The 26,871-nt window shown below is 51.3% G+C and overlaps 1 protein-coding gene across 2 annotated transcripts in view; it reads right to left on the bottom strand.

Moving 5' to 3' along the window:
- PRKD2 (protein kinase D2) overlaps nucleotides 1–26,871 on the bottom strand; it is a 36,421-nt gene that overhangs the window by 6,775 nt on the left and 2,775 nt on the right. Inside the window, exons 2-15 of one of the 2 annotated variants that reach the window (XM_078439642.2) lie at nucleotides 26,425–26,563; nucleotides 21,383–21,514; nucleotides 18,151–18,305; nucleotides 17,832–18,054; nucleotides 16,117–16,194; nucleotides 15,884–16,037; nucleotides 12,111–12,228; nucleotides 11,282–11,359; nucleotides 10,219–10,477; nucleotides 8,613–8,665; nucleotides 8,396–8,468; nucleotides 7,327–7,433; nucleotides 5,675–5,836; nucleotides 1,787–1,885 (exon numbers count right to left, since the gene is read on the bottom strand). In XM_078439642.2, the coding sequence (XP_078295768.1) occupies nucleotides 1,787–1,885; nucleotides 5,675–5,836; nucleotides 7,327–7,433; nucleotides 8,396–8,468; nucleotides 8,613–8,665; nucleotides 10,219–10,477; nucleotides 11,282–11,359; nucleotides 12,111–12,228; nucleotides 15,884–16,037; nucleotides 16,117–16,194; nucleotides 17,832–18,054; nucleotides 18,151–18,305; nucleotides 21,383–21,514; nucleotides 26,425–26,563 (1,830 nt within the window). The remainder of the gene's footprint in view (nucleotides 1–1,786; nucleotides 1,886–5,674; nucleotides 5,837–7,326; nucleotides 7,434–8,395; nucleotides 8,469–8,612; nucleotides 8,666–10,218; nucleotides 10,478–11,281; nucleotides 11,360–12,110; nucleotides 12,229–15,883; nucleotides 16,038–16,116; nucleotides 16,195–17,831; nucleotides 18,055–18,150; nucleotides 18,306–21,382; nucleotides 21,515–26,424; nucleotides 26,564–26,871) is intronic. The other variant, XM_078439643.2, reaches the window with a different exon arrangement.

Raw genomic sequence — 26,871 nt, 5'->3', positions numbered from 1 at the left:
ATTTCCTACAGTTTTACGTGTAAAAACTGATCCTGTGTTACATCCCGGGCTGCCACTAACACTGAACTTCTGGAAGCAGAAGGAAACTATGGGGTTGGCATAAGTTGTTTCCACTGGGAGTCATAATCTTTTACCCTTCCAAAATAAATGTTATAATAATATAGAGAATAATATGTTATAATAATGTTATAATATGTTATAATAATATAAGAGAATAATATCCTCTTTTACTATTAGAAGAAAAGATTCTAGACTTAGTTATTGGACAGCTTTTTTTTTTTTTCAACGTTTTTTATTTATTTATTTTTGGGACAGAGAGAGACAGAGCATGAACGGGGGAGGGGCAGAGAGAGAGGGAGACACAGAATCAGAATCAGGCTCCAGGCTCTGAGCCATCAGCCCAGAGCCTGATGCGGGGCTCGAACTCACGGACCGCGAGATCGTGACCTGGCTGAAGTCGGACGCTTGACCGACTGCGCCACCCAGGCGCCCCTTGGACAGCTTTTAAATATGCTTGGAACCACTTGGATAGGTCAATCTACTTTTCCAACCGCTTTTATGAAATCTAAGCGCAAAATCAAATATTTATTGTTTTCCCAAATCAAATATCTCTGATAAAAATTTCGTATCTGAATTGAGATGTGCTCTAGGTGTTAAACACACACCAGATTTTGAGACTTGGTATGGAAAGAAAGAGTATTTCATTAATAATTTTTATGTTGATTACACATTGAAATGATAATATTTGAATATACTGGGATAAAGTGTATTATTAAAGTCAAGATCACCAGGGGCGCCTGGCTGGCTCAGTCAGTGGAGCATGTGACTCTTGATCTCAGGGTTGTGGGTTCGAGCCCCATTTTGGGAGTAGAGATAACTTGGGACACCTGGGTAGCTCAGTTGGGTGAGCATCCGACTCTTGATCTCAGCGCAGGTCACGATCTCACGGTTCGTGAGTTCAAGGCTCCTGTTGGGCTCTGCACTGGCAGTGGATAGCCTGCTTGGGGTTCTCTCTCTCCCTCTCTCTCTGTCCCCCACCTCCTGCTTGCACACTCTATAAGTAAGTAAGTAAGTAAATAAATAAATAAATAAATAAAATCTTTAAAGTTAATGTCACCAGTGCCTGGGTGGCTCAGTCGTTTAAGTGCCCGACTTCGGCTCAGATCATGATCTCGCGTGTCGTGAGTTTGAGCCTCACCTCGGGCTCTGTGCTGACAGCTCAGAGCCTGGAGCCTGCTTTGGATTCTGTCTGTCTCTCTGCCCCTCCCCTGCTCAAACTCTCTCTCTTTCTCTCTCGCTCTCAAATATAAAGTAAAACATAAAAGTAAAATAAAAATCTTGAATGTAATTGGCCACAGAGCCGTGCAGAATAAAGACTACATTTCCCAGCCTCCCTTGCAGCCAGCCATGACCACATGATCAAGACCTGGCCAATGGGATGCCAGAAGGCTCCAAAAGGAAGGGGGTGTGTCCATTTCCTCCACCCTGTTTCTTTCCTCCTTCCCTATTATCTTTTCACATGATAGGGACCATGATGACCCTTGAAGACTAACAACATCACAGAGAGGCCAGAACAAGACAGCCGGAGCCGAATACCTGACACTAAGAAACTGCTGTTTCAGCCTCAAAATGCTTATGCTGGACGCTACATGAGTGAGAAACATCCTCTATTTTATTTAAGCCACTGTTATCTTGAGTCTCTGTGTCCAGCTGGCCTATTCATACAACCCCCACCAGCCTCCAGCGTTAGCTGGACTTCCCCAAATCAAGCTGGGACGTAACTGACCTGAGGAAATGGGTCAGCGGATGCCAGCAACACGTTTTCTGGTTTCAAATCACAGTGGACGATGTTCTTGAAGTGAAGGTGTCTCAAGGCCACCAGGATCTGAGGGGAGGAGATGGGGCCAGTAAGGAAGATAGAAAGGTCCCTGCCTCAGATTCTGACTTCAGCGGCCAGCCCTCCAAACCCCATCCGTGCCTCTCTCTGCACCCCTGAAGATGTCTCCCCAGGACCGGGGGCAGGGGGCATTGGAGCTCCACATGAGAATCTCAGAACCCCAAAACCATTACATCCAAGCTAGGAGTTGGATAATTCTAGAAAGGCTCAGCGGAGCAGTGGGTTTAGGAAGATCCTGAGATCCTCTGGCATGTGATAAGCTCCTGACAAAAAAGAACCATTAATGAGGCTCCTGGCTGGCTCAGCCAGTAGAGCACATGACTTGTGATCTCTGAGGTCATGAGCTCAAGCCTTCCTTTGGGCCTGGAGTTTACTTATAAAAGGTGTCGGGGGGGGGGGGGGATGCTATTAATAAAGTAGCAGCCTTTAAGGAAGTACTATTATGTGACCCCATTTTTTAAAAAGTATTTTTCATCCACTATAGATATATTATATATATGATATATAATATATTATATATCATATATATAATATGTTATATATAATATATTATATATAATATATATAATATATATAATTACATATAATATAATATAATATAATATAATATAATATAATATAATATATATACACATAATATTGGGGTGCCTGGGTGGCTCTGTTGGTTGAGCCTCTGACTTCGGCTCAGGTCATGATCTCATGGGTTGTTGAGTTCAAGCCCCGCGTCAGGCTCTGTGCAGACAGCTCAGAGCCTGGAGCCTGCTTCAGATTTTATATCCCCCTCTCTGTCCACCCCCCCACCCCAACTCGCACTCTGTCTCTCAAAAATAAACAAATATTAAAAAAATAAATAAATAAATAAATATATATATATATATATATATATATATATATATATATATATAATGAAACAATACAAATACCAATATGATCTACATTTTATATCAAATGCTAGAGCCAGCCTACCTAGGTGGAAAATCTGGCTCTACACTTATTAGCTTGTGGCCTTGGGCAAGCCACTTTAACTCTCTGGGTCTCAGTTTTCCCATCTGTAAAATGGGGGCAATAAAAGTACCCATCCTCAGGGGTTGCTATTGAAGTTTAAATGCGTTGACGCATGAAAGGTGCTTAGGACAGGGGTGCCTGGCTGGCTCAGTTAGTGGAGGGCAACTTTTTTTTTTTTTTAATGTTTGGTTATTTTTGAGAGAGAGAGACACACAGAGCATGAGCGGGGGAGGGGCAGAGAGAGAGGGAGACGCAGAATCCGAAGCAGGCTCCAGGCCCCGAGCTGTCAGCACAGAGCCCGACGCGGGGCTCGAACTCGCGGACCGTGAGATCACGACCTGAGCCGAAGTCGGAAGCTTAACCGACTGAGCCACCCAGACACCCCTGGAGTGAGTGACTCGATCTCAGGGTTGTGAGTTTGAGCCTCACGCTGGTTGTGGAGATTACATAAAAGTAAAATCTGAAAAAAAATAAAATAAAAAGTCCCTAGGGCAGTATCTGGCACAGAGCAAGCACTATGTTAGCTATTGCTGTTGTTACGGGCAGGACATGGGCCCTCTCTCCACCTCAGTTTCCTCATCTGTAAGATGGGGATTAGAGTAATACCTACCTTGGAAGGCAGTTGTGAAGCCTAAGCAAGCCTGTGAGTAAAGGGCTTAGCACAGGACTTGGGGTAGAGCAGACAAGAGGCGGAAGGCAGACATCTGCAGAGAGAGAGAGACAGAGAGAGAGAAGCACAGACAAAGAGAAGAAAAGATGGGAGACCAGAAAGAGAAAGCAACCAGTTGCTGAGGGCAGGCAGTTCCCTCTCTCCACATGGAGTCTGGATAAGCCCGCCCCAATAGGCTTCTGTCCACACCCCACAAGCCACCCTAACAAAGACACAGTGCTGGGGAGAGCGAGGGTGCTGGGTCTGTATAAAGGAAGCACAGCACAGGGGATTTTGCAACCAAGAGAAGAAGTCCTAGAATCAGGTGAGGGACCAGCCCGTGAGCAGGCTTTTCTAGGAAGGCTGTAAAGCCCAGCAACCTTGAAAGGCAACATTTAACATTGCAAAAGTTAAACTCTTAATGGCAAATAAAAGCCATGAACGAAAGGGAAAGGAAAACAAATACTGGGATTAAAAAAAAAAAAAATTGAACGACACAAGTGACAAAGATCCAGTGTCCGTCATATGCAAAGAGCTCTTACAATTCAATAAGATCCATCCAACTGAAAAATGGGCAAAGGGTATATAAAACACAGGCCAATAAACATAGGAAAGTATGCTCCACCTGACCCATAATTTTTAAACTGCCAAATGAAGCTACATGAAGTGTTTTTCCACCTATGAGAGTGGTGATTATTTTATCCAGAGTTAGCAAGGAGAACGCAGACACCCTCAAATTGTTGTTGAGAGCAAAGACTGAAAGGGAGTTTAGAGAGTAACTGGGCAGCATGTTAAAAAAAATTCTAAAGCACATTCCCCTGGACTCAGGAGTCCATTATCTGAAGCGCATTCTATGGAAATTCTCCCACCAGAGCCCAGCAACGTTTGTAGACAAATATTCACAGGAGGTTATTTGTAATAGTGGAAAAGTGAAAACAACCTAAGTGGTCAGCAATTAGGGATTTTGGCGATATCCGCCACGGGATACAGCTCAGAAAAAAAAGGCAGTTCGGCTAACTACGTACTGAAATAAAATAGCCTTCCAGAAGTACTATTATAGTAAAGAAAGTGAGAGGCAGAGAGGCACAGATAACACCAAGTAGTTGGACATTACTAGTTAAAAGCATAGACCCTACGTTCAAATCCCACCAGCTGTGTGACCCCGGGCAAGTTACTTCAAGTCTCTGTGCCTCACGTTTCTCAACTGGAAAATGGGCGTGACAACAGCCATTTCCACAAAGGTCGCTATGGAGGTAAAATGAGTTAAAAACACTGCCTGGCACACAGTAAGTGCTCAATAAAGGTTAGCGACTGCATTATTTATCACCGTTATTAGCGTCCCCCATCCCAGCCCTGCCCATTCTGGGTGATCACTGTCCAGGGCTGGGCTATCTTGATCGTAGCTGTGTGGCCAGCACTGTCCCCTCCGCGGGGCGGGAACAGAGCTGAGGCACAGGGAGTGTCTGTTGAACAATGTAATGAATGAATGAGCTCCTCACGAAAGGACTCTCTCCCGTTCCCTTTTTCTACATGAATATTGTCAGGCCTGGGGAGCCGCATTATATAAAGTAATCCAAAATATAAACGTTATTTATTATTTGTCTACACTAATAACTAGTATGACTACTAGTCTATTATTTTTACCTCTGTGCTATTATGACTCTATTATTATTTTAAAAGTATCATTCTGGGGCGCCTGGGTGGCTCAGTCGGTTAAGCGTCCGACTCCGCTCAGGTCATGATCTCAGTGTTCGGGAGTTCGAGCCCCGGATCGGGTTCTGGGCTGACAGCTCAGAGCCTGGGACCTGCTTCGGATTCTGTGTCTCCTTCTCTCTCTGCCCCTCACCCGCTCACCCGCTCACAATCTCTCTCTCTCTCTCTCAAAAACAAATAAAACACTTAAAAATTTTAAAAAATAAATAAATAAAAATAAAACTATCATTCTGGGGCACCTGGGTGGCTCAGTTGGTTTTTTTTTTTTTTCTATTGTTGCTATTATTACTCTATTAGTATTTTTTTTTTATTATCCTTGATCGCGACTCCCACGCAGCGTCTGCGGGGCCTGAGCGCAGGGCGGGTGGGGAGCCGGGCAGAGGGGGGCAGGGGCAGGGGAGGGGGCGCACCTGGGTGATGAGGAACTTGGTGAGGCGCTCGGGCAGCCGGCCCTTCTCACTGGAGAGGATCATCTCGAGCATGTCCCCATGCAGCTTCTCCATTACCACGAACACCTTCTCAGGCGTCTCAAACATACAGTCCAGGTTCACGATCCCCGGGTGCCGCAGACTCTGGGGGTGGGGTGGGGGGTAGGGTGGTAGTCAGGGTCTCGGTGGCCCACGAACTTGGGACCCGAGAGGCAAGCCATGCTTCCATGGCTTCCAGACAAGACGACAAATAAGAAGGATGTCCCCAGGGGGCCCAGGGGGCTCCGTCTGTCTAACGTCCGACTTTTGATTTCAGCTCAGGTTGTGATCTCATGGTTCGTGGGTTCAAGCCCCGCGTGGTGCCCCACGTCCAGCTAGCCGTGTGGAGCCTGCTTGGGATTCTCTCTCTCTCCCTCTCTCTCTCTGCCCCTCCCCCCCACCTTGCTCTCTCTCTCTCTCTCAAAATAAATATTTTTTTCAATTTTTTTTAATGTTTATTTATTTTTGAGACAGAGAGAGACAGAGCATGAACAGGGGAGGGGCAGAGAGAGAGGGAGACACAGAATCTGAAATGGGCTCCAGGCTCTGAGCTGTCAGCACAGAGCCCGACGCGGGGCTCGAACTCACGGACCGTGAGATCGTGACCTGAGCCGAAGTCGGACGCTTAACCGACTGAGCCACCCAGGCGCCCCAATATTTTTTAAAAATGTCCCTGGGGGGTGAGCAGCTCCTTTCCGGGGGGTGGGGGAAGGGGCTTCCCACAGGCCCAGACAGAAGCACATCCCCGCACCTCCAGGTATCTAGAAGGATCTAAATCTTGAAGTTCTGTTGAAGGTCCAGGGTTGGGGAGGGAAGGTGGGAGGGACCAGGATATATGGAACAATGGGAAGAACCTTTGTACACCTCTGTCTTTTAAATCCTTTGCCCTCTCAGGGCACCTGGGCGGCTCAGTTGGTTAAGCATCTGACTTTGGCTCAGGTCATGATCTCATGGTCCGTGAGTTCGAGCCCGGCGTCGGGCTCTGTGCTGACAGCTCGGAGCCTGGAGCCTGCTTCGGATTCTGTGTCTCCCTCACTCTCTGCCCCTTCCCCGCTCACACTCTGTCTGTCTCTGTCTCTCTGTCTCTCACCAATAAATAAACATTAAAAAAAAATTTTTTTTAAATCCTTTGCCCTCTCCCCCCCCCCCCCCCAGCCCTGCCTGGCCTAACCTCATTTCTCCCACCGAGGTCTCCACCCAGCCTCCTCCCGGAGCTCCAGACTCTGGTCCCATCCTCCAGCAGCAGCCAGAGGGAACTTCCCAAAGTATACACTCACCCATGCCCCTTCCTTGCTCAAAATCTTTCCACAGTTCCCCAGTACCCTCAGGAGAAAATCCACAGGGTGTGGCCCCACCCTCTTCCCTGGCCTCACCTCCCACACATAAACCATCTAGTAACCTTGGACTTCAAATTCCTAGAGGACTTCTGCTCAGAACACCTTCCCACCCCTTCAGTCTCCATACGCATATTCCCTCCTCCAGTAAGCCTTCCCCGACCACCCCCGCAGCCTGGGTTAGCCCCTGAAAGGAGGAAGTAGGAAGGGAAGGTCCCTCCTAGGTGGGGGCAGAGCTGGGCCCCGGAGCCCGGTGGTCACCTGCAGAATGGCCACTTCGTTCCGCAGCTGGCTTTCCTGCTTGGTGGGGAAACGCAGTTTGTCGATGACCTTTACTGCCACGTCCCGGCCTGTCTTCCGGTGCTTTCCTGGGGGTAGGGGAGTGGGGGGTGAGGGGAGCAAGACCTTCCAGTCCTGGCAAGACGCACCCCCGCCCTGCCCCAGCCACAGAGGCACAGGCATAGTTGAACAAAGGTGAACAGAAGGTCATCAAGGTGGCTCTGTGGGGTCCCCAGGAGAGATGTGAGGGGTGGGGGGCCTTGGGGGACAAAGGCATAATGAAGAAGGTAAAAGACAGAGTTCTGAGGCGGCAAATTAGATTTATAACCAATCAGAATCTCGGAACTAGCTCTGTGGCCGAAGGGCAGAATTTGCTCTCCCTGGTAATAACAGGAAGAAGTCCATTGGCTTTTCCCAGTAAGAAAAGGAGAGTCTGTGACCATCCGCCAAGAGGATCTAGCCTTCTTCTTCTTTTTTTTTTTTTTTTAACGTTTATTTATTTTTGAGACAGAGAGAGACAGAGCATGAACGGGGGAGGTCAGGGAGAGGGAGACACAGAATCCGAAACGGGCTCCAGGCTCTGAGCTGTCAGCACAGAGCCCGACGCGGGGCTCGAACTCACGGACCGTGAAATCATGACCTGAGCCGAAGTCGGCCACTTAACCGACTGAGCCACCCAGGCGCCCCGAGGATCTAGCCTTCTAAAGTCAACGAGAACACGGGGCGCCTGGGTGGCGCAGTCGGTTAAGCGTCCGACTTCAGCCAGGTCACGATCTCGCGGTCCGGTCCGTGAGTTCGAGCCCCGCGTCAGGCTCTGGGCCGACGGCTCGGAGCCTGGAGCCTGTTTCCGATTCTGTGTCTCCCTCTCTCTCTGCCCCTCCCCCGTTCATGCTCTGTCTCTCTCTGTCCCAAAAATAAATAAAAAACGTTGAAAAAAAAAAAAATAAAGTCAACCAGAACAGGAGGTGAGCATGTGGTCAATCAGATAGGAAGGTCTGGAGCCCAGAACCCCCCCAGGATCCCCTCTGGATGAGCTCGGAAGCATCCTTACCTCCATAGACCACTCCAAACTGCCCTGAGCCCAGCACCTCATCAGGGAAAATCTGGTAGACGGTGGCGATGTCCTGTAAGGTGGGGACGGGGAGGGTCAGGAGTGCCAATGGAGACAGGGCATCGAAGAGACTGGGAAGGGCAGTGTGGGAGGGCTGGGAGGCTGTGTGGGAGGCAGAGGCCATCCTTGGGACCATGGGGTGGGGGCAGGGTCTCACCACATTCTCTTGGATCTGGCTGTTAGACACGGAGATGCTCAGAGAAGCTTGTCCTATGGAGAGGGGAGAGGGGAGAGGTGGAGGTGGGTTGACCCCGGGCTCAAGAATATCTTCACCCACAACTCCACCCGGGTTTGAATCCAGTGCAGCTGCAGGCTGCTGACTTGTCCGTTATGAACCTCAGTTTCCACATCTAGAGAATGGGGATAACATCAGGTGCTCCCTCACAGGGCTGGGGGAGAAGTAAACGAGACATATACTGGGGTGGGGGGCTCAAGAGGTGACGTCACGGATGATTTCGCCGAGCACTGCACCCCATGAGCTCAGTGCCCAGGGAAGCGTGCCGATCCCACCTTACAGAGGAGGAAACTGAGGCTCGGCGGGAAGGCACACACTGATTCCAACGTCTTCCCCCTAAGCTCGCCACCCGACCACCCAATCAGAGCCAGACATTTCCAAAGTTCTGATCCTTCTGCCATTTGAGCGTCTATCCCCTCCCCATTCCAGGCCTGGCCCTTCATCCTCCTCCACGGTCTCTCTGCCCCTGTTCTGCTCTCTCGTCTCCAGCCTCCGGAGGGAGCTTGCTGAAGCACCAACCTGAGCCTGCCCTTCCCCTGCTCAAAACCCCGCCATGGCTCCCCAGGGCCCTCAGGAGCAAGCCCAAGACACTTCAATGGCCTAACAGGCACCGGGCCATCGTTTATTTCTTTGACTTCAACCCCCACCATGATGTGTGCTCCCGACACCCTGGCCTCCTTGCTGGGCCTCGGATACAGCAGGTTCCCTCCTAGCTCCTGCCTTGCATTTTCTGTCCCCTCTGCCAGGAACGCGTGTCCCTGCCTCTGGACTTAGTTCAATCCTCCTCGACACTCAGTCTCAGCTCAGATGCCTCCTGAGGCCATGTCACATTACCCCGGAACACATTCTACATCACACTGGTCATTCACACAGGATGATCTGATCGGTGTCTGTCACTCGCTCTGGATTGAGCTCCAGAAGGCAGGGGCCTTGGACTTTCTGATCATCTTTTCCCTCTGCTTGAAGTATTTCCCATTTGCTTGCCCCTCTTTCACCCCTCCTCAGCTTCCATGGCTCAACTCAGATGTTGCCACCTCCAGGAAGCCCTCCTAGATACCCAGGCTGGATTAACCATCCCCCCTGAGCTCCTAACAGCCCTCTGGCTCCCCTGTCCGGGCCCTGCCCACTCTGGGTCGTCACTGTCTGGGGACAAGTCTGTCTCCCTTACTGGACTCTGAGCAGGTGAGGGCAGGCCCTGGGCTGTTTCGGTCACAGCTATGTCCCCAGTACTGTCCAGCACAGGATGGGCACAGAGAAGACACTCAGCAAATTCATGAATTAAATAGTCTGAACGCACAATCTGGAGGAGTTGTCACCACCTGGGACAAGATTCAGACAAGGGAAGTGACCTGTCCAAGGCCACACGCTGGGTCCGGGCTTAATGGAGATTTGGACCCAGGCCAGCTGAGTCCAGAAGCCACATTCTCCACTGTGCCATCCCCTGCCTTCTTCCTCGCTCTTCCCTTCCCTGGGACCCCACACCAGCCCCCCCAGATCCATCCGCTCAGGGCCCAGGGTGGGGACTTACTGTGGGGTGTGTGGCCCGGGGTGCTGGGTGCATCCTGGAGGATGACGGGCATCAAGGCCTGGCGGATGGCCGTTTCCCAGCCCCGGGCGGCCTCGGCCCCCTGCCCACTGGGGCCCCCTGGGGCCCCACCGGGCGTCTCGCCCACAAAGTAGGTGACATTGGCAGTGACAATCTCGAAGCAGTGGGGGTTGGTGCCCGGTGGCACAAGGCTGAAGTTCTGGGCGGGCTCCACGGTGAGGATTTCTGACAGTGGGATTTCCTGGCAGGACACACAACCGGCACCAGTGAGGAGGCCAGGCGGACCCTGGGGCTCCGCACTTACTCAGAAGAGCACACAGAATCCAGGGTCAGTGGGAAGGGCCTGGACTGCAGAGGAGTCAGGAAAAGCCTCCCGGCAGAAGTTACATGAAGCAGAGATCAGAAAGGTAAGAAGAGGCCAGCCGGTGGCGGATGGTGTAAAGAGCATGTGCAAAGGCCCTGAGGTGGGAAAGGCTTGTTTTCGAGGGACGTATTCGATTCCCATCACATGCATGGTGCACGGCACACAGTAGTTGTAAATGAGAGTAAATGAAGCACATCAGGCTATGGCTAGGCCATGAGAGGCCTCAAGGGCCACAGGGAGGAACCCGGGTTTTGTCTCCAGCGCTCTGGGGAGCCATGGAAGGGTTTAGAGCAAGGGAGCACCAAGACTGTGGGGGTAAGGGCAGAAGCAAGGACGCAGCGAGGAGACAGCCTGGAGCCCAAGGCAGCCACGGGAGGTGGTGAGCAATACTACTAAATAATCCACTAATTCCTTATAAAGTAATGATGATAACGGGGACCTCAACACATGCCAGGCCCCCAGCTAACTGCTTCTCGTCGGTTATCTTTGAATTCGGGGCAGCAGCCCTGCGACGAGGACTAGTCTTTGAGGTGCGAGACGTGAGGCGCAGAGAGGTGAGGTAAGCCACCCGGGGTCCCCCGCTGGAAAGTGGTGGGGCCGAGCGGGGCCCATTTGCTGATGACAGGCAAGCCGGCAGGCAACGGGGAGAGGAGTGGAGGAGGTCTGGGGGAGCTGGGCCACCTTGTAGTATCTGTTGGTCGTGTTGTTCTGGAAGAGCGTGATGCACTTGCAGTCCAGGCGCCAATAATGCCGCTTCCTCTGTTGGGAGAGGTGCCCCAGAGGGTGAGGTGGGGCGCCCTGGGCGCGCCTGGGGCTCCAGCCCTTCCCGGGGCCAACCCCCGCCCCTAGCCCTAGCCCCGCCCCCGCAGGCCCCACCCCTTCCGCCTCTGGGGTCGCACTCTGACTCTAGCTCCGCCTCCCGCAAGGCCCCGCCCATTTCTAACTCCAGCCCCACCCCCACCTCATCCCCTTCTCAGATTGATCGCTCCTCTCCCTCCTTAGCTTCGGCTTCACCCCACTTTGCCCCGCCCCATAACCCCTCTCTAACTTTAGGTCAGCCTCCAGCCTGGCTCCTCTGCCCCTAACCCTGCCCCACCCCTGTCTCCTGCCTGCCCCCCACTATAAGCCCTCCCGTTCCCTCCCTTCCAACTTCGCCCTACCTGGTACCACCCTATTATCCCACCCCCCCCCCTTAATTACCTCTAGTTATGCTTCTAGCCCCGCCCAGCACCCCCTGCCCCCCCATCCCCTCCCTATAACCTTAACCCTTCTCGCCCCCGCCCCAAACTCCAGCTTCCCGGTTCCCGATCCCATGCCCGCCCCCCACCCTTGTCCTTAGCCCCGCCTCTTCCCTGACTCCCAGGGCCCCTCCTCCCTCCCTCAGAACCATCCCTCCGGTCCAGCCCCGCCTCCACCTTGCCCCCGCCCACCACAACCCATCCAGCCCCGCCCCCTCAAGCGAATCTTGCCCCGCCCCCAACTCTAGCTCCGCCCCACCCCGCCCACTCACCAGCGTGTCCTTGTTGCTGTAATGAACCACCCAACCCTCGCGCAGGGTGGTGCTAGATTTCCGTGTCGTGTGTCGCACCGACTGCACTACCCTCATTAGAGGGATGTACCCCAAGGAGCTGAGGGGGAGGGGGGAGGAAGAGGCGAGATGTTACCAGTGGAAAATACCCATGAGCACCTGGGGCGGCGGGGCACATCTCTGGGCCGGCAGGAGTTGGGAGTTGGGGGCCACGCTTCGGTGGTTTCCAGGTTTCCCTTAAGGAGGAAGGGAACTCTTGAGAGGGCCACATTAAAAGGCTGGCTTCGGAAGTCAGGCTGCCCGGCGTATCACCCAAGCTCTATGTGCCTCAGTTTCTCCGCCCGAAGGGGTTGTTGTGAGAAGTGAAAACCCTTTTAAGGGGTTGAGCACAGTGCTCGGCACACAGTGAGCCTCCAAAAAGTGCTAATCAGTATTGAGCCCGGTGATTGTGGAGCCAGCTGTGTAACACTGGGCAAGTGACTCAACCTCTCTGTGCCTCATTTGCCCTCATCTGTGCCCATGTTATTACTACAGAGGGAAAACGAAGGCCGAGAGAGATTAAGGGACACGGTCGACTCCAGAACCAACAACCCCTCGAGCCCTGCACTAAATCAGGATTCGGGTGGCCCTGGCACTTCCCTTTGCCTGAGACTTGGTTTCCTCATCTGTGAAACGGGCTGCCTCTCCCGACACCCCCACGCGGCCCAAGTCCATCAAGATCCAACTCTGATGCCCTGTTATTCTGTTGGTCAACACTCCCAGGAAACCCCTGGCAGAAAGAGAATTTGAGCTTCCAGGCAGCTTGGGTCAGGTGGCACCAGCGAGAAACTCTCTTCAGCCATTGTGACCTGCATACCAATCCCCCCCCCGCTCTGGCCTGGTCTCCCACCCCATCCCTGCTCCAGCCACACCAAGCTCCGTGCTATTCCTGGAACATGCTTGACGCTACCTCAGGGCCTTTGCACTTGCTGTTCCCTTTGCTTGGTAGGCTCTTCCACCAACTATCATCCACATGGCTCCCTTCCTCCCCTCCTTCAGATCTCTTCAAATGGCACCTCCTCAGAGAGGCCTCCCTTAGTGACCCAAACTAAAACAACATGTCTTCACTCTCTGCCCCCTCTCATTGCTTTATTTTTTATTTCCTTTTGATAGCAGTTATCGATACCTGAGGCTACGGATGTGTCTGTTTATTACCGGTCTCCCCAACTAGAGTGTCTGCTCTATGAGGCTGGAGAGTTTTACAGGCTTGGTTCACTGCTGTCATGCTTGGGAGTCCAGAACCGAGTAGGTGCTCATTAAATGTTTACCGACGCACCGTGGAAGTGGCTGACCACCTTCACTACCTTTATGCCGCCCCAGCCCTGTGGGGTGACGTCACAGCTCCTTTCCCTTACTCATTATTGGCCAAAGCCACTGAGGCTCAACCTTCTAGCCTAGAAGTGGGGACGGTGATCCTCGTGGTCCTTCTGGGAAGGATTTAGTTCAGGAACAAATGCTTCCCTCGCTGACGGTTTCAATCCACAGGTTACTCCTATTTACATGCGCATTACCGTATGAATGCAACGCATTAGTGATAGCGTATAAATATTATTCTAAAACATATGCAAAAGACTGAAAACATTTAAAAGATGAGACTAGGGGCGCCTGGGTGGCTCAGTCGGTTGAGCATCTGACTTTGGCTCAGGTCATGATCGCCTAGTCTGTGAGTTCAAGCCCCGCTTGACAGCTCAGAGCCTTGAGTCTGCTTTGAATTCTGTGTGTGTGTGTGTGTGTGTGTGTGTGTGTGTGTGCGCGCGCGCCCCTCCCCCGCTCACGCTCTCTCTCTCAAAAATAAACATTGAAAAAAAATGTTTAAGATGAGATTAAAAGTAAAGAGACACGGAAATGCAAATATCTTTCCCCAGGCTCCGGAAGGGATCACCCCCCCCTCCCCCCCCCCCCCAGAGAGAATTCTTTAAAACCCCGTTTAAAAGCCAGCAAGAATCCGAAAATCACCCCGCGAGACAGGTGCCTTCATCGCCCCAGGAGGAAACGAAGGCACAGTCACAGACGTGACTGGCAGCATAAGTGGTGGACCTCCGACCTAGCCCTGGCGCTCGCAGCCTCTGGCGCCCTGTGCTTCCGGAACCCCGCCGCCTTCCTGCCCTCCTAGGCCCACAGGGGTTCCACACCCATGTATGAAGCCAGGCCCCGGCCTAGGCACCTGGAAAACGCACAAATATCCTTGCCCTCAAGCGCCCAGCGTAGAGTCCAATATATATATGAATAGATATAGATAGTCCATGGGGCGCCTGGGTGGCTCAGTCGGTTAGGCGTCCGACTTGGGCTCAGGTCATGAATCTGCAGTTCGTGGGTTCAAGCCCCGCGTCGGGCTCTGTGCTGACGGCTCAGAGCCTGGAGCCTGCTTCCGATTCTGTGTTTCCCTCTCTCTCTGCCCCTCCCTGGCTCACCCTCTGTCTCTCTCTCAAAAGTAAATAAACATTAACAAAATTAAAAATAAATAAATAAATAAATAAATAAATAAATAAATAAATAACGTCCAGGATAAATATGAATTCCTTTTATAATTTTAAAATGTATAATTAGGGGCACCTCGGTGGCTCAGTTTGTTAAGCCTCTGCCTCTTGATTTTTGGGTCAGGTCACGATCTCACCGTTCGTGGGTTTGAGCCCCGCATCGGGCTCTGCCACTGTCCGGGTGGAGCCTGCTTGAAATTTTCTCTCTCCCTCTCTCTCTGCCTCTCCCCCACTCGCGCTTTTTTTTTCTCTCTCTCACAATCTCTCTCTCAGAATAAATAAACAAATACATTCATTAATTAAAATTTTAAAAAATGTATAATCGAGCAACTTACTATTATTTTTTTAGAGCTCCCATGCCAGAAGAAAGCCACTGCCTGTCGGGTCCCTGGGGATGGTTCTCCCCTTCCCCATTTTACAGATGGGAAGACTGAGGCACCAAAAGGGGAAGGGGCTTGTGCAGGCCGTACCAGTCAATCTGAGGCCAAAGTGGTTAAAAGCAAATGGGTAGTTTTCTCTCTGAGAAGAGCTAACTTTAAAGTTTATTTATTTTGAGAGAGAGAGAGAGAGAGAGAGAGCACGTGAGCAGAGGAAGGGGAAGAGAGAGAGAATCCCAAGCCAGTTCCCACACTGTGAGCACAGAGCCCGACGTGCGGCTTCGGGGCTCAAACCCATGAACAGCGAGATGGTGACCTGAAACCGACTAAGCCACCCCGGCGCCCCAAGAAGAGCCAACATTTTTAACCCTTACTGCGTGCCAGGCACTATTTTAGGCACTTTGTTTGTATCCGTTGATTTTCTCCTTACGACAGTCCCCAAAGGTACGTACTAATTTATCCCCATCTTACTGGTGGGGAAACTGAGGCCCTAGGGAGGGTCGTCTCCTGCCTAAGGGTCACACAGCAGTCTGGTTCCAGACCCCCATGTTCTCATTCTTTGCACTGTCCCTTTGCAACACAGACTGTTTCTGGAAGGACCCGCCAGCGGCCGATCCCAGGGGCAATCCCCAGGGAGCGGGGCTAAGCAGCTGGGAGGCGGGAGTGTTTGACACTCTGCCTTTTGAACGGAAATGCAACCTGAATGAAAAGACGTGTCTGTGAAAACTTTTTTTCAATACACATTATTCAAGAGAAAAGGTAACGTTGAAAAATAAAGGTGTGGGTGCCTAGCAGATTTACAGGGCGATGCCAACCCATTTTAGCGAGAGGAAGGGCCTTCCCCCGAGGGTGCGCTGGGTACCTCTGGGCCTCGCCTCCCTCGCCTTCCTCCTCCTCGCTGGCGTGGAGGGCATTTTCCGAGTGGGAGCCCGGGATGACCCCGGAGTCGTCGGATTCATCCATGAGGGAGCTCTTGTCAGCCTCGCTGTAGTCGCTGGCCTCATCCATCGGCACATCTAGGGGCACAGGGGCATCAGAGGGGCCTCCGCCCGGCCCTGCCCCCACCCCCTTCCCGCCCAGCCCACAGCCTCTCACCTCCGTTGATGAGTGCCTCCCCCAAGCAGTCGTTAGGGACGCGGGTGGCGCAGCGTTTGTGACAGTTAAACTTGCAGTCTGGTATGAGGACAGGGAACAAGCGGACAGGTGGCAGGGGAAAGAGAGGTCACCTGTAAGGGCTGAATCTTGACTCCTATCCCCCAGACCCAAAAGATGCTCCGCTCGCTGTTTGGGGCAGGAAACCCAGCCGAACCTTCTCTGGCTATCCCTCTTTGAGCCGGTTTCCTTCTGAAATTCTAGAATGTAATAGGGTCTACCATTCCATGATTCTGGACTTTGAACACTCAGGAAAGGGTTTCCCAGCCTCTGGCACTAAGGATATTTTGGGCTGGATGATCCTTCCTTCCTTCCTTCCTCCCTTCCTTCCTTCCTTCCTTCCTTCCTTCCTCCCTTCCTCTCTCCCTCCCTTTCTTTCTTTCCTTCCTTCTTTCAATTCTAGATTTCTAAGACTCCAGATTTTGACATGCAAGTTTCTAGAACTTGACACATCTACAGTTCTACAGTTCTATGATTCTAGACTGCTGAGGCTCCTTGATGTCCAAGGTTTTAGGGTTTTCTATACATAAATTCTAGAATTCAGTGACTCTACCGTTCTGGACTGCGAAGACTCCAGAATCTGATGATTCCAAGGTTCCAGGATCCCATACACCTAAGATTCTAAACCTTAATGTTCTTATTGTTCTTTAGCTGTGTGCAGCTAAGATTCTGTAATGTTTTCGTTCCAATGAATCCTAGAATTGGACAGCTCTAAGTTTTTATGGATCTAGATTTCTGATTTTCTAGATTTTAGAATTCAAAGTTCCGTGTTCTAGAGTTCTAGGACTCTAGGATCCCATGGTTCCCATGCGATGCTTCTAGGCTTCCATTATTCTCAAATCCGATGGTTGTAAAGTTCCAGTATTCTGAGAATCTATAATTTGGTAGTTCTAGGCTTTACGAACCTAAAGTTTCTGTGGTTCTTTTCGCTGAGTCCTACAGCCCAGAATTCCTGAAGCCTATGCTTCCAACATTCCATGGTTCTAGAATTCTCAAGATCTGCGATTTGAGAATTCCATGCGGGGCACCTGGGTGGCTCAGTCAGTTAAGCGGCCAACTTTCAGCTCAAGTCATGATCTCAAGGTTGATGAATTCCAGCCCCACGTCGGGCTCTGTGTTGACAGCTCAGAGTCTGGAGCCTGCTTCGGATTCTGTGTGTGTGTGTCTCTCTCTCTCTGCCCCTCCCCCACTCTTGCTGTCTCTCAAAAATAAATAAACATTAAAAAAAATTGTTTTAATTCCATGCTAAGTGGCTTTATAAAGCTAAATTTCCAGGCTCTGAGCTATCAGCACAGAGCCTGACTCGGGGCTCGAACTTACCAGCTGTGAGATCAGGACCTGAGCTGAAGTCAGGAGCTTAACCGGCTGAGCCACCTAGCTGCCCCATTTTTTTTTTTTTTTTTTTAAAGATTTTAAGTAATCTCCACACCCAACACGGGCCTCCAACTCACAACCCCGAGGTCAAGAGTCATGCGCCCTACCGCCTGAGCCAGCCAGGCACCCCCAGAATAGTGGGATTCTTATGGCCTGCTGGGAGCCCAGGGGAGAGAACCCCTAAGCTGCTAAGCCAGTGTATGTATGTGCCGAATGGGAGGTGGGGCGGGAGGGGGGCGTCTGACCCCTGACCCCGTCTGTCTCCCCGCGGGGGCCCCGCTGACCTTTGCACTGCAGGCCCTGGCGAAAGAGGCCTTTGAGGAGCTTCTTGCAAGCCTGGCAGACGGTGGGCCGGGTGTAGCTGTGGATGAGGAATGTGTGCGGCACCTTGACCTTGGAGAGCAGCATCTTGTCTAGCTCGATCGGGCGTCCCGTGTAGGAGGAGGCAGAAGAGGAGGAGGAGGAGGACGGGGGCCGGCGAGGCAGGAGCTCGGTGGTGCTCCGGCTCTATCGGTCAGCAAGACGGGAGGGACACATTAGTGCCTGGGCCCTGTCACCCGCCCGGGCCACCGCCACCGGCCCGCCCACTCCCCAGCCCCTCACCAGCTCATCGGCCATGCAGGGCAGGGACTCAGAGGTGCTGAGGCGCACGGAATGGCCACTGGCCAGAGACGTGGACGACAGGCGGCGCTTGCGGGCCCCGCTGCAGTTGTTGGGGATGCTGAAGGCGCAGCGCTTGTGGTAGTTCAGTCCGCAGCCTGCGGGGGGCGCCAGACGATCAGAGACACGTTTCCACCAGGCCTGGGCTCTAACGCTCTGTCCCACCCCCCCCTTTCCTTTTCCGTGGATCGGAAATACAGTAGATCTCTCCGGAGGGCCCCCTGGTAGTGCCATTAAAGCCAATGAAAAGTTACAAGGACTCAATTCAGGTGGAACTGCTCCTGGCCTAGAAGGTTCTGGACCAGGCGAAGAACCGGGAGCGGGTGAGGTGCTCGCTGAGGGCCCAGGGCATGTGGATTGGGTCGTGGAAGAAGGGGGCCACAACCACGTGACCAGCGGCACAAACGAAGAGTGCACGAGCAAGGACTGTGTGTCTTCCTTATTCCGACATATGCGGACGCCAATATTTTGTTCTCTTCCTTCTATCCCCTCATCCCTTTTTTCATACGGAACGTTTACGAATGTGCCTGTCATCCTCGCGCGGGGACCATGCTCCTCGTCTCCGTATCGCTCCAATTCGCGGATGCTCGTTGCCAGAGCAAGCACTGTATTGGATGTAAGTTACAGGATAAGGAAGCAGAAGACTGAACAGCAGGAGGGCCTGGGGGGCTCAGGTTTGTCAAGCTCGGGGCTTCGGCTCAGGTCGTGATCTGGAGGTTCTGGAGGTTCATGGGTTCAAGCCCCGAGGAGGAGGGGGGGGGGGGCGGCTCTGGGCTGATAGTCCAGAGCCTGGAGCCTGATCCGGATTCTGTGTCTCTCCCTCTGCCCCTCCCCCCACCCCCGGCGACTCTCTCTCAAAGAAAAAAAATTTTAATAAAAATAAATAAATAAAAATCCTCGTCCATGAAAGCCTGGACAGACTCAGCTTGTTTTCCTAAGAGGCTTCCCGAAGCCTTACTCTAGTACACCTCCAGTGACTCCAAATGATTCCAAGACGGCGCTCTGTTCTGGAGTGGAGAATGTTCCTCCCGCCTTTGGAAGCTCCTTGGGGAATGCTTCGTGAAGCCTGTCTTCTGGCAGCCCGGCGGCCATGGGCTTTCCCAAAGATGGTGCTACCAGAAAAGCTTCAGGATGGCAAATGGCCATTGTGCACAGGGAAACCCTTTCCAGCGTTGACCTTTATTCATTCATGTCCTTCATTGGAATTTCAGAGTTTCATCCGTGATTCCGTGTGTGAGTATCAAGGTAGAATCAAACCCTCATCGGAAGGTGTCAAGTCTGACAGGAGCGCCTCACCTGCTCCTGGTTCTTTACCTGGCCCAGAACCTTCTAGGCCGGTAGCTGAGCTGATCTCGTGGTTTGTGGGATCGAGCCCCGCGTCGATTGGGATTCTCTCTCTCCTTCCCCACACACGACTGTGTGTGTGAGCGCCCGCGTGGGCACTCTCTCTCAAAAATAAACGTTAAAGAAACCTTCCAGATGCCAGGACGTCAAGAGTTGGATATGGTGTCCTCAAAATAAATAAAAAAGCTTAAAAAAAAAAAGGGTTGGATACGGTGTGTGCATGAGAGCAATATTGACAGCAGCTCTGAACGCACAGAATCGGTTTTCCGCAGGCCTGAGATGGCTCTTATCCGAAGAGTCCTTAAACGCCACAAGTCTATTTAGGGCTGCATGGTAACAACTCTGGTCCATTCGGTAGGTCATCTGGTGTTCCAGACTCTAGATTTCCATTTGAGCATGACAGCCGCAAAGCTGGAGATCCTTGGATGACGGAATATCGGAAAACATGCCTCTAATAGAGGCTCATGTTGAACAAACAATGGCGGGGCAGACAGTCTTCGAACAACGGATGGTCTTCCGCTGCTGTGTGTAGAGTCAAGGCGGGTATGTGACCTTCCTCTGCAGGCGGGGTGAGATCTCAACGCTCTCCCTCAGAAGCATCAAAGATAGGAAGAGTGGACCCTTGACACTCGGGCTTAACCTTGAGACATTTGGGCTAAAGGAACACTGTGTGTTCCTTTATTTATTTATTTTTTTAAAGTATGATAAAATTAAAGACATGTGCATGGGTGCTTGTTGTAGACTGAACATGTGTCCACCCCTCCAATCTCATAGGATGATGCCCTAACCCGCAATGTGACTGTATTTGGAGATGGGCCTTTAAGGAGATAACTAACATTAAATGAGGCCATAAAGGTGGGGCCCTGATCCGAGGCAATTGGGGTCTTTTATAAAAGGAAGACCTTTCAGAAGTTGTGAGCACACGGCAAGATAGCAGCCATCTGCAAGCCAGGAAAAGGTCCTCACCAGGCACCAAACCCTGTCCGAAGCTTGATCTTAAACTTCCCCGCCTCTGGAACTCTGAGTTATAAATACGTGTTGTTTAAGCCAGTCGGCCTGTGGTATTTGGTTATGACAGCCCTGGCCCACTGAGGCGCCAAGTCAATAAGGACCGGACTCTGATGGTCAGGTGCCTGTGTCAAATTGGCTAGGTTAGCATCCTCGGTAATTCCGACACGAACGTAGGGACTCCTGGTAAAGGTGTTTGGTGCATGTGAATCAAGTCGGCAATCGGATGACTTGAAGTGAGGGAGAGTGTCCTAGTTAGGCTGGGTGGGCCCGTTTCCCTCCGTAGAAAGGTTTGAAAAGCAGAAGTGAGATCTCTCAGATGAAGAAATTCTGCCAGTGAACAGCAGTTTCAGCTTCTGCCTGCCCTTCCTGACCGGCTGCCCTATGGATTTCAGAGTTGCTTAGCCAGCCTCCCCCTGACAGGGGCTTACAATTCCCCTACTGGAATTCCTTCCAAATATCCCTTAATATGTACCTCCTACTGGCGGTTTCTCTGGTCGATCCCAGTTGCAGGCTCCGCCTTCTGCCCCCCCCCCCCCCCGCGCACATTCCCCTTTTCCTCTCCCACGCTCCTCCCCCTTTTACCTCTCCCTCGGAGCTCCACCTCTCAGGCTCCTCCTCCGGAGCTGAGCCCCACCCCAGACCCCGCCCCTCGCCCAAGCCCCGCCTCCCACCCCACCTCCTGTTCCTCCCCCATGCGGTGCCTCCCGGCCCTTGCCTCTGCCCCCCGAGCCCCGCCTCCTACACCTGAAACCCCACCCCAGCCCCACCCTCCTGCCCGCCCCCTACCCCTTGGCCCCGCCTCCAGCCCCTCTCCCCTCACCATCACACTTGAGACCCTGGCGCACAAGGCCGAAGAGCATCTCCCCGCAGTGATCGCAGAAGGCAGGCGCTCGGTAGGAGTGAACGGTGAGGGCGTGGGGGCGGATCTGGAAGTCCTCGAAGGTGGCCGAAGCTGCAGGCAGCAGGGGGAGGCGGAAGATTGAGCCGGGGCAGCGGAGGCTGTAGGGTCCTGGGTTTCTCACAGTCCTCCCGGCTGCAAGGCTTCATCTTGCCTGCCTTCATTCATTTACTCGCATACTACACTCTACCTGGGTTCAAATCCCAGTTTCACCACCGGGGCACACACCTATGCCAGGGACTGGGGAGGCGTTGAGCGGATACAGAGATTCAGTTTTGCAAGATGAAAACACTCCTGGAGACTGTTGCAGGGAAGCGTGAATGTAACTAACACTACTGAACAGGAGACGCACAAATGGTTAACACAGTAAATTTATGTTACGAATATTTCACAGTTAAACATTTTTAAATCAAATTTAAAAGTACAGATGCCTAAGTCTCATCCTCAGAGTCTGCGATCTACTTGGTCTAGGATAGAGCTCGAGCCTCAAGAGAAAAAACAAATACCTATGTATCTCAATGTCCTCATCTTTAAAAGGGAAATCCAACAGGAGCGCCCAGGTGGCTCAGTTGTTTAAGCTTCGGACTCTTCGATTTCCGGTCAGGTCGCGATATCACAGTTCGTGAGTTAGAGCCCCGCATTGGGACTCTGGGCTGAGAGCCCCCCGGCCTGTTTGGGATGCTGTCTCCCTCTCTCTCTCTGCCCCTTCCCCGCTTGCTCTCTCTCTCTCAAAATAAATTAAAATAAATAAATAAACTTTAAAATGGAAATCCAACAAACATTCACCGAGTATTGTCCTAGGTGCTAGGGACACCACATAGAACAAAACAAACTCCCTTCCTAGCCTCTAGTAAGCGGGGGCAGACCCCCAAAATAAAGAAAATATAAATATTCCTATTTAACAATCACCCAATCTAGCAGTTACCTTGTGCCAGGCACTGCGCCAAGTATTTTAAAATACTAACAAATTCAGGGGCACCTGGGGGGGCTCGGTCGGTTGAGACTCTTGACTTTGGCTCAGGTCATGATCTCACCGCGTCGTGCCTAGGGCTCTGTGCTGACAGTGGGGAGCCTGCTTGGGATTCTCTCTCCCTCTCTCTCTGCCCTCTCCTGCTGGTACTCTCTCCCTCTCTATCAAATAAATAAACAAACTTAAAAAATAAAATAAAAGAATGAATTCAGTTGTCTCAAGAGCCCTGGAGATATATCCTGCCATTGTCCCCATTTTCCAGATGAGAAGATGGCAGCACAGAGAGGTCAAACAACTTGCCCAAGGTCACACAGCTTGCAAACTGTGGAACTTGAAATCGAACGCAGGCCAGTGCAGCTCCAAAGTTCATGCTTTTAGCACTGTGCTTACTTCCTCGCTGAACTGTGTAACTAATAAAGTATACAGCTTGTGCCAACTATGCTCAAATAATTAAAAAAACAAACTGTCAAGCAATTGTTTCCTATCTCAATAACGGGACAAATATTTATTGAGGACCAACATGAGTTGCGGGCTCTGGTTTTCCCTAGCATAAAATTACATATAAATATACACACACACACACACACACACACACACACACACACACACACATATATACACACACATATACATATATATGTGTGTATATATATATATATACACATATACATATGTGTGTATATATATATATATATAGCAAATTATGTATATATGTTTATACAATATCTATATCCCAGAAATAAGTTACAACTACTCTCTCTCTCTTTCTATATATATATATGTATACACACACACACACACACACACACACACACACACACACACATACAGCAGGCCAGAAGTCAATAAGTGCTTAGGAGAAAAATTAAGCAGGGAAGGGAGATAGGGAAGGTGTAAGTGTTACAATGTTAAACAGGTGATTGAGGAAGGCCTCCTTCAGAAGGTGTCATTAGGGCAAAAAGGAGGCAAGGGTAGGAACCACGCAGGTGTCTAGGAAAGAACATGCCCAGTATCATAATAGTATTCTTTATAGATTCATTTTTAAATATTTTTTTGTTTATTTATTTCTTTTGAGAGAGACAGAGAGAGAGAGAGAGAGCGTGAGCTGGGAGGGGGAGGAGAGGGAGAGGGAGAATCCCAAGCAGGCTCTGCAGAGTCGGCCCAGAGCCCAACTTGGGGCTCAAACTCACAAAACCGTGAAATCATGACCTAAGGCAAAATCAAGAGTTTTACACTTAACTGACTGAGCCATCCAGGTGCCCTGTTTATAAATTCTTTCTTAAGGGCTAAATGAATATATGGAAAGCATTGAAAACACTGTTCTTTTATTATTATTATTTAAGATTTTGTTTTTAAGTAATCTCTACACCCAATGTGGGGCTCGAACCCACAACCCTGAGATCAAGAGTCACATGTTTTACTGACTGAGTCAGTCAAGCACACCGTATTTTTTTTTTTACGTTAACAAAATTTTTTCTTTTTTTTTAAGTAGGGGCTTGAACTCACAACCCTGAGATTAACACCTGAGCTGAGATCAAGAGTTGGACGCTTAACATCCGACTTCAGCTCAGGTCACGATCTCGCGGTCTGTGAGTTCGAGCCCCGCGTCAGGCTCTGGGCTGATGGCTCAGAGCCTGGAGCCTGCTTCCAATTCTGTGTCTCCCTCTCTCTCTGCCCCTCCCCCGTTCGTGCTCTGTCTCTCTCTGTCCCAAAAATAAATAAACGTTAAAAAAAGAGTTGGACGCTTAACTGACTGAGCCACCCAGGGGCCCCTTAAGTTTTTTAAATTAAAAAAAATTTTTAAACAGTGCTCTTTAAACAGACCACATAGAAAGTTGCTCAAGAACGGTTAGAATGGTTAGAATAAATCATTTTATTTTAGAATGATTTTTTTTAAGTTTATTAATTTATTTTGAGAGAGAGAGAGGGAGCAAGTGAGGGGAAGGGGCATGGGGGCAGGGAGAGAGAGAGAGAGAGGGAGGGAGAGGGAGAGAGAGAATCCCAAGCAGGCTCTGTACCGTCAGCATGGAGCCCGACGTGGGGCTCGAACTCACGAACTTTGAGATCATGGCCTGAGCTGAAGTCGGGTGTTTACCCAACTGAGCCACCCAGGCACCCCATTAGCTTTTATTTTTAAAGTTTCATTTTTATTTTTTATTTATGTATTTATTTTTTAATTTTTTTAATGTTTATTTTTGAGAGACAGAGACAGAGTGCAAGTGAGGGAGGAATGCAGAAGGCAGAGAGAGAGGGAGACACAGAATCTGAAGCAGGCTCCAGGCTCCGAGCTGTCAGCACAGAGCCCAACATGGGGCTTGAACTCATGAACTGAGAGATCATGACCTGAGCCAAAGTCGGATGCTTAACCGACCGACCCACCCAGGAGCCCCTAAAGGTTCATTTTTAAACTAACTCTCATTCTCTTTCCTACCCCTGCCCCACTCCCGAAATTCAGTCTAATATTGAGCTATTTTCCTTGTTATTGTGTGACAGAAAGGGGACTCTCTTCTGTGTGCCAAGCACCGTTTACATACTCCGGGTAAAGCTATGAACAAGACAGATTTACACCCCACTCTCGGGGAGCTGACATTTTTCGGGGAGACAGGCAGAAAACATGCACACACAAATAAACAAGGGAATTTCAGACACTGGAAGAAATGGCACTTAAGCTCAGATCCAAATAACAAGAAGGAGGTAGCTGTGAGAAGACAGGGCAGGGAGGGAGGCACAGAGGACAAGTGCACAGACCCAGAGACGGGGGACAGCTTGGCTTGCTCAAGGGACAGAGAACAGGCCAGCTCCGCCAGATCAAAGAAAAGTGAGGACAGTGTAACAGATGAATTTGGGAAATTGGCAGGGGCCAGATCATGGACACCCTTAAGACCATTTTAGGAGAGTACACATTTTATTCCAAGGGTAATGGGGAGCCATGGGAGGATTCTGAGCAGCCAAGTGTCATGATCTGACTTATGAGCTACTCCAACAGTCTGGGCAGGAGGTGACGGCCTCATGGACTAGAGGAGGTAGTAAGAAATGCACTCAGGATGGGGCGCCTGGGTGGCTCAGTGGGTTAAGGGTATGACTTCGGCACAGGTCACGATCTCAAGGTTCGTGAGTTCGAGCCCCGCGTCGGGAGCCCCGAGCCTACTTCGGATTCTGTGTCTCCCTCTCTCCCTGCCCCTCTCCGCTCATGCTCTGTCTCTCTCAAAAATAAATAAACATTAAAAAAATTCGTTTTTTAATGCGAACGGCTAGTGGGTAGCTAAGTTCCGGCTGAAAATACAGGTGACCACACTACATCTAACCCCGCAGAGTCTGATTCCATTTAGCATTTCACGGGGGGTGGGGGGGGGGGAGGCATGGATAGACAAGGACACATCTCAAGTGCGCGGCTCAGTGAATGGTCAGACTGCACACACCCCGTCACCAACATCTTGATAAATAATGGAAGTTGGAAACAGTCCCCAGAAACCTCCCTCCTGGCCCACACTCTATCTTCTCCGGAGGCACCCACGTTCCTCCCTCCTAACACCATATAGCGATCGCATCCGTCTCGGTGCTTCCTCGAGGAAATGATAACATACGTAGTCTGATGTCTAGCGTCTTTCAGCTTTCGGCATTAGGAAGTGCGAGATTCACTGATGTTGCTGGGGTACCCGCACAATATATTTACTCCTTCCCAGGCCGCACAATATATTTACTCCTTCCCAGGCCGCACAATATATTTACTCCTTCCCAGGCCGTGGTTTGTAAAAGCTCCAGAGGGGACTCTAATTTGCAACCAGGGCTTGGAACCACTGGCCCCCGACTTTAAGAAGCAGGTTTCTGGGCCCACCTCTCCCTTTCCCTCCTCCAGATGTCCCGTCTCACCTCTATCCGTTCCCCGCTCTACACACACACACACACACACACACACACACACACACACACACACTGCGCCCCGTCCCCACCCCCAGCTACAGGCTGCGCCCATAGGGGGGCCTCCACCGCTCACCCGACAGCACCACCTCCACCAGGTCGCCCTCCTGGATGTCTCCAACTGAGCGCACCAGCTGCAAGAGGTTGGCCGACGTGGGGTCATGTTTGAAGAGAAGGATCTTGTCGTAAAGGCCGTAGAAGCCACACTCGGGGAACTGAGGGGCGGGAGAGGGAGGCGGTGACCGAGAAAGGCTCCCCGAGCTGCCTTCAGCGGCGGTCTGGAACGCTCCCAGGGCAGGGCCGGCTGCTTCCCCCGGAAACAGAGACCCCGCAGCCCTAGCTTCCTGCCTGCTCCCTCCCCGATGCAGCTCGAAGCTCAGGCGGGCGGGGTGCCAGGGCCCCAGGTGTGCTGGGAGACAGCACCGCCGACAGAGTTTGGTGGCCGGACAGAGAAACTAGGGTGGGAGGGAGAGTGGCTCTGGGAGGGTGGGCATCTAGAATTTTCCAGGGGGGCGGGTGGGTG

This window comes from Panthera onca, chromosome E2, assembly GCF_046562875.1.
Source record: "Panthera onca isolate mPanOnc1 chromosome E2, mPanOnc1 haplotype 2, whole genome shotgun sequence".
NCBI classification, from domain to species: domain Eukaryota; kingdom Metazoa; phylum Chordata; class Mammalia; order Carnivora; family Felidae; genus Panthera; species Panthera onca.
The sequence above is the reverse complement of the archived record's forward strand: the minus strand, read 5'-3'. Positions and strand labels throughout refer to the sequence as shown.